Genomic DNA, 7,458 nt, shown 5'->3' on the forward strand with positions numbered 1-7,458 from the left:
CTGTATGGAGAAAGCACAGAAGAGTGATTCTGGCACTTTTGGATAGTACATTTTTTTTTTTTTCCCCAATTCTTCTAGACACATTCAAGTCCACTTGCTCGGTCTATAGTTCATTTTATATGAGCATGATTAGCTCTTATGATTCCAGAGGAAACTAACAATATATACAGTCAATGGAACTATCTTCTTGGCTACTCTGGGCCCTTTAAAATGTCTTCTAAGTCTATCTGGCTAAACAGAATCCACAATATACATGATAGCTACAGAATACACTGTATTGAAGTGAGAAATGCTCAGCACAAAATGGGACTCTTGGCATGCAGCTTAAAATAAAAGGTAGAAGTTCAGAAGTTTATAAAATCTCAAATGGGGTCAATTAAAAGGACTTAGCAAAAGAAGGGACTGTTCATTGTTACTGTAAAAAAGGCACTTTGAGAAAATGGGACCAGAATTGGAGGAATCTTAGTCGACACAAAGTTCAGTTTGGTTTCATAAAAAGGCTTCAATGCTAAGGGATGCTACTCAAGTTTCCTGCAGTTGTACATGAAAATAAATTGCTGAGTAGTTCATAATAAAGGACATAAAATGTTTACAACCAACTTGTAAAATTAAGAAAAGCATAGTATAAGCAAAATATTACTAAAAGCAGCAATGCATAGCCTTTCATTGAGATAATGCACAATTTTGGACACCACGTGTCAAACTCCTGTTTTTAAGATACTTTCAGTAGCATTATCAACATAAAATTGGCCTACAAAACAAAAGCTTTACCAGCTCCCATTCATAAGGAGATTGAGGTCATAAACCAACCAAAACAATTCGTCAGTATTTTCAACATCCTGGATGACCAATATCAAGTATATGGAATAACAATCACACTCTTTGTCCAGCTATCTCACTGGAGGCAGCCGTTAAATCAGAGGAATGATTTTTAATTCTTTTCTAACATTTACACAGTAATGCATTTAAGTTCTTTCAAATGTTGCTCACCACAGTTTGTTTTTCTCTTTTCTCTCCACAACCAAAAAAAAAAAAAAAAGACAAAAGAAAGACAAAAAAAAAAGGAAAAAATCAAGCACTTCCACAGAAAGAATATTTGGCAATTTTATACTCCACTGAAGGGTGGATTTTCACAATAGCTCACTTTAGATTGAAAGTCATTAGTGGTCTTTCCTCTCGTTTCTGCCAAGGACTCTTCTTATCTTCACCTTGGTCATCTTCCTCATCCTCCTCGTCCTCCTCATCATCTTGAATGGATGTTCTGTGTTCAGGACTAGTTAATGGCTCTGGTTTGGTATCCACAGTTCTTGTTTCCTCCTGCAGGCTGGGCAGCTGCACACCACTTCTCTTACTGGTGCCTTCTAGGAGGCATCGGAGAGCATTGTCCTCAGGGCTGCAAACTGCTGTTCCACACTCGCTGCCACTTTGGTCCATATCATCCAAGTATACAAGTTGTGTGTAAGCTGTGCTATCTGAAACCTTCCGCTCCCTCTGCTGGTGCTCCTGCACTGGTGGGTGACTCTGTGGCGCAGACAGATGATCTCCTCTTCCCTTTCGGGCAGATTTTGGTTCATTCATATCAACACCAGAGTCCAAACTGGCATCGTTACTCCCATTCCTCCCAGCTCTTTGGAGATCGATGTAAGAATGTCTAACGTGAGCATTTGAACGTCCATCTAGAGAAACAAACCACGCTCGAGGATGAGGCAATGGCTTTCCACCTCCTAATTCCATCAAAGCCTTTTCTGTAAGAAGCTGCACTTCGCTATTCATTTGAGCCAGGGATGCGTCGTTAAGTGAGGCAGGAATGGAAATGGATTCAGACATGGAAGCATTTTGCTGACTCCACTCAGCTGCACCTGCATCTTGCAAATGTTGCTGAGATATTGCTTGGGATGCTAACTGCTGGGGTTGCAGCTGTTGGGGTGGGTGTGGGAAAAGCCGTGCGTGAGGGTTAGGCAGCTCAGCCTGAAGTCTTTCTAGATCAATTTGCTGGTCAGCTGGGACAACCAGAGGCTGGCTAACAAAAGGGTGTTCTCCGGGCAGTTTCATGTAATGACCTGGGATGACTAGCGCAGGCAAAACCTTTCTGTAAACACTGTCATTGACTTGGTCAACAGAATTGCAGCAGATTAACTGACCTGGTCGAGGGAAAGATGTAGGTCTTTCAAGGTGATCAACTGAACGAGACATCATACAATCAGTAGGTCTGCAGTCCAGCAGCTCTTTTTCAGGGGCTGAAGGTGTGGGGTATATTTGTTCCTGAATATTGTATTTACTTCCAGTAGCAATATGGTTCATAGATACTTGAATTTCTCTCTCTTGCTTTTCAAATAAAGGCTGAGACAGCATAGCATTGTAACTTCTCCTATACTCATCTTTTATGGGGGATTCATAGCCTTCAGCTGTTTCTGTAGATTTTCTTGTCTTTAAAGGAAAACTGTCTGCTGATTTGTGGTAGTCTTTTCTTAGAGACCCGCTGGGAGTCAGGTCATCCAAGGAAATTCTGCTCTTGTCTTTCTCTTTGTCAGAGAGCAGTTCCTCTCGGGAGCTAAACTCCTGGGAAGTACTGAAGGAGTGTTTGAGCATAGGTGTATGCATATCTGCTTCTCCACTAGGTGATACCATCTCCATGTGGACAGCACTGATTAACTCCTTTGCCCCTGAGTTTTCGGTGTGTCCGTTGCTAGCAACGGACAACCCGCCGGGAAATTCTGACTCACGACGGGAGAATATTAAATTTATATGGGACATTGAGGTTGCTTGATCCTTCTTAGAAGTGTCCAGTGCTGTTGAAAGTTGGAGTTTCTTATGATGTTGACGCGGTCTTAAACATTTTCTTCTACAAAAGCCATGAACAAAAGAAGTGACACATTTATGACTGTTATACACAGAAACAAGAGCAGCAAGTGTGTCTTAACAGAAGATTTTTAAGCAGTGATTAGTATTAGGGGAATTGAGCTTTTATTACATAACCTAACAATTAAAAGCTTATCCCAGCAGCAAAGATAAAATTAAAGAATAACTAATGTCAGTTGGGAAACATCTCAAGTACCAATTACAAATTGGAACAAATGTCTGGAGAAGGCAAATATAAAATCACTCATTAATAGACACTTGCTGATAAAAGTTTAACATTCATTTTAACATAAGGCTAATAGAAAGATCATTTGCAAATGTGCAACAGGTACAATGACAGAGATTTTGAACCCTTGCACATGTTTGATATGAAATTACGTGGAGAACACACACAGTTACATGGAGGTGTGTGTGATTCATTCAGCTACCATCCTAGCACAGGCAGGGATTGTATATGCTGTATGTAACCAGGAACACTGGAAATTTGATCTCACTGTTGCTTTCTATTTCAAGTGTTTACTTGGTTTTTTTCTTCTCCCAAAATAAAAATGTTTCAATACAGAAGTTTTTAATTTCATAAGCACAAAAAAAAGTCTGTATTTCCAACATGAACTAAATAACCAGGATGGTGAATCTTACCTGCAATAATACAAAAGCAGACACAGCAAGACTAGAAGTATGAGAGCCATCCCTCCTAAAATTGCCAAAAGAAACATTGTGTGATAGCTGGTAATGTCGTGTGTTACAACGGGACCTGGAAGGCCAGAAAAGAGAATTTAGACCTACAATAACCTGCAAAGAGGAAGAGGAACAACACTTAAACAAGAAGAGGGACATCTTCCCTTGTTATCAGGGTGCTAGCAACTCTGCTGCTCATAGCCCTGGTGCCTATTGAGCAGACCATCTCTGGAGAAGGGAGCAAGTTGTGGAGAAAGCATGTGCTGGTTTTCATGACTGCAAGTCCAACTAGATCATTCTGTGGGAAAGCAGTTAGTTTCAATGGGAGCATGCATTAGTGAATGCTGCCTTCTGGGTCCTAATGCTGACACAGTGCACCAAAGCTCTCATCACTGGAGAAAAGCCATCACAGCATCTTCCAGCACTGTAATGCACGTAGCAGCACTGTGGGCAACAACTTCTCTTTAACACCTGTGGTGCTTCACACTAAACAGTACCTACAGTGCAGTACAGGATTCATTGGAAGATGTGTTGGTGCTCTGAAGTCTAGATCAAGCCAAGCCAAGCAGATCTTCAGCAGCTTTAAAAAACAGGGCACTAGTGAAACAGTGTTGTAACTCCAGGTTTAAATAATGCTTAGTAAATGTCCTAACATACAAAGGAATGCACACATATGGACAACATCTGTTCACAATTATGCAGTGTAGCTGTGTTGGTTCATAAAATCCTTATCATGATTTTGAAATAAAGGCCCAAATTTTCATCTGCAGGCAAGGAGGTGCAGCACCAGCTGGCAGACTAACATGCATGTACTGTGAGGGACAGCAAACTTGGCCAACTTTAAGGTTCTAGGTCATGAGGTTTGCAGAACCTCATCTGTGGATCTCGAGTGGTCTGCAGAGCCACTGCTAGGAACACAAAGCTCATCTTCGTCCGTATTTTGAGATAAGAAATCAAATAGATTCAATTAGGAGATAAAATATGCAAAAATACATTAATTCATAAAAAATATCATAACTTATATTGCATTTGGGAATCTAAATATTTATACTTTCTGTCCCACCACTACCTATACATAATTGATTGTTACTGTTGCTTCAGGACATTAAGCAAAAAGAAGATGAGATCAATCACTTGAATTTTTCATGAAAATGTTGTTCCCATTGCAACAAAGTTTTAGGAATCCAGATCTAGCCTTCAGAAAGAAGGAAAAGTAAAATACAACTAGAAATTCTGCCATATAAGTTAAAATGCAAGGACGAGTAAGTCTTCTGCTCGAGTTACAGGCCTTCTAATGTTAGCATTACAAGCACAATTTCATGACTAGTGCAACTCCCTTGCAGTCTGGGACAGAGCTGTACAGGTAAATGTTTGGCTCAGAGCAGTTGCATTTTCATAAAGCACAGTTATGTTGTAAAATTCCATTAAATTCAATATGACAGTTCATTCAGATCTGCACCTGCTTCTAAACTCTGTTCAGCAATGAATAGCTGAATATTCCAGCAGTTTCATTTAACAGAACCTCAAATAAAAAGCTTGCATATCCTGAAAGAACTTCATGGCATATACAAGTAGACTTTAAAACCTGTCCTCACATAAGAGTTTGTTTTCTTGGTTAGATATAGTTTATTTAGCTTACACAGCCAAGGCAAGAATGTTTTCATTTCTACCAGATTTTGTTTTCTGACAGAAAACTTTATAAAGTCAATCTGTAAGAGGAGGAATTTTGTGTTTAGGTTTGGCATGGTTTTTTGACTGACTGGCTCTTTTATATGCAGAAGTATATCTCATTATTGGTGGCTGAAGAGCTAATACTAAGCAATCTCAGGCAGCCACACAGGAAAAAAACAGGAAGAGCAAGCTGCAACATTAATAACCTCCACAGGCACAGAAGCACATGTAATTAATGCCTAGTTCAAAGCCATTTTCTATAGTTATGCCAAGAGGCTTGCAGATGGCAACCAGTCAGCTCACCTACTAATGCCACTCTGCTAATACACTCACTAGAACTTCCACACTAAGTTACTTGTGGTGTAAATTAGTCAGTCACTGAGAAGATGCAAAGCACAAGTCAGGGCAAAATGGGCATCTTCAGCACAAAATGAAACAAAGTTACAATTAGTCAATCAATCAATCCACTAGCAAAGGTCTAACCCAGGGTGATGATGGTTTCAGGTGAATCCATGTATCATCACAGCAGGTATCTTTCTACCTGCTGGAACACCAACACAGTGATGTTTTAACTCCCCTCATTTTCTAGCAATGGCTCTACCAGGCAGTGGTGACATCAGTGCATCAAAGCAGGAACACTTAAACAAGTTTCCCATTGGAATGACTCAGATATTGTGAGTACAAGGGTTGCCCCCCACAATCCCCAAAAGATTTTAGCCCTTTACTTTCAGATTTCTGTTTTCTAATAATCCATTATTGATCAAGCTGTGGCATCTCAGATGAGGTCATTCTGAAAAATACAAACATTATATATGAATAAATAATTGCTCAATGCTGCAAATATCAGTAAAATTCAGTTCCATCTTACCTGGGATAGTAGGTGACATAGCTGCGACCCAATAGCCCAGCTGAGGTGCAATATAAGTCCAAGTCAACTGATCTCCTTCTTGTTGTACAATGCCCAAACTACTCTTCAACCATGTCCCTGTAAATGCAAAGGTTGTAGGAAGGTGTTAGAGATATACTTACACCTTTCTCTGCAAATGAGTGGACAACCAAGCAGTAACAAAACCTATCAATGTGCTGCAGGCATAGTGTGTGTGTTGCTATGAGGTGGGAGATTGTGCCTTCTGGTCATCTGAGAGCTCCCACAAGCAGTCATCCCCACGGCCTTCTCAGAAGCAAAACCCACCCCAACATTTAAGATTAAATGAAACTAATAAATCTTCAAAAACCGTTAAAGAAATTGTCACATTACATTCCCCATTTTTTTTGAAGAATGATATTCCTGAAGCTGATTATATGAGACAGCCTGCTTAAAAACTGTATTTCAATAGACACCATATCTCCCAGACCACATGTGAGTTCTGCACGCCACCCTTCTACCAGCTCTGGCTGTAAACCTCTAGGAGACCGAAGAAAATGCTGCCTCAAAATGTTAGTTTTCCTATACAGAAAACAAGCTCATGAATGTTACTGCCAAAGAATGCAGAACTACGTCATACCATCACTTTGATTCAACTCTGTTAGTCATTCAGAATGTGTATAATAACCCCAGGATGGTCATGGATGATGAGCTTTTAAAAACATGTTTCTTCGAGGAAATAAACCAGATTTATTTTTTTTTAGAATTATCAAATGGTAATTTCGAAATTAATAAGACTAACAATTTTAAAGCAATGTGTTTAAATTCACGTAACTCTTAAGCAGTCCAGATTGACAATTTGCACTAGTTGAGAGCTGTTCTAGCTCCCAAAGATTAATTTTATTGCAAAATTGGGCTAACAAGAAAACCTTTACAACTGAATCAGCTGAATGCCTTTTCCTAATTCATACAGACCCCTGATTCTGGTGCTGTAGGAGAAAAAAATCACCTTAGTTTCTGATATATGAAATGCCCAACATGGCTTGTAGACTGCTCCTGTGTTCATTCTCTTTGAAAGGAACAGAACTGCTGGCCTGGACACCAAGAGCAGTCACTGGGAAGCAACCTCTGGCACCAGACAGGTTTTCCCAAAGCTGCAATCCTGGCTTGGCATCTCCAGTGGGTACCATAACTGAGGGCATGACCTCCCTAAGTGGGTTCTTCCCACACTTTGGTGGCCACTACCAGTATGCTGATCTGCTAATAGAGAAGGGAGAAACCCCTCTGCACTTGTGTAGTGCAGCTTTCTGCCTCTGTGCAGGGCCAGGGCAGAATGCTGGATTTCCCTTGCTCAGCTTCACATGCTCACCAGAAAGACAAGCTGC

General features: G+C 40.3%; 1 protein-coding gene across 1 annotated transcript in view; it reads right to left on the minus strand.

The window, feature by feature from the left end:
- Positions 1-263: 263 nt before the first annotated feature.
- The window catches only part of FAM171A1 (family with sequence similarity 171, member A1), a gene marked incomplete at its 5' end in the record, with an annotated part of 35,900 nt that continues 28,705 nt past the window's right edge, over positions 264-7,458 (minus strand). The window contains 4 exons of the mRNA XM_009084939.1: positions 264-426; positions 500-2,842; positions 3,499-3,613; positions 6,077-6,193. Of these exons, the coding sequence (XP_009083187.1) occupies positions 1,141-2,842; positions 3,499-3,613; positions 6,077-6,193 (1,934 nt within the window). The remainder of the gene's footprint in view (positions 427-499; positions 2,843-3,498; positions 3,614-6,076; positions 6,194-7,458) is intronic.

The sequence above is a fragment of the Acanthisitta chloris genome, unplaced genomic scaffold (genome assembly GCF_000695815.1).
Source record: "Acanthisitta chloris isolate BGI_N310 unplaced genomic scaffold, ASM69581v1 scaffold21891, whole genome shotgun sequence".
Lineage (NCBI taxonomy): Eukaryota > Metazoa > Chordata > Aves > Passeriformes > Acanthisittidae > Acanthisitta > Acanthisitta chloris.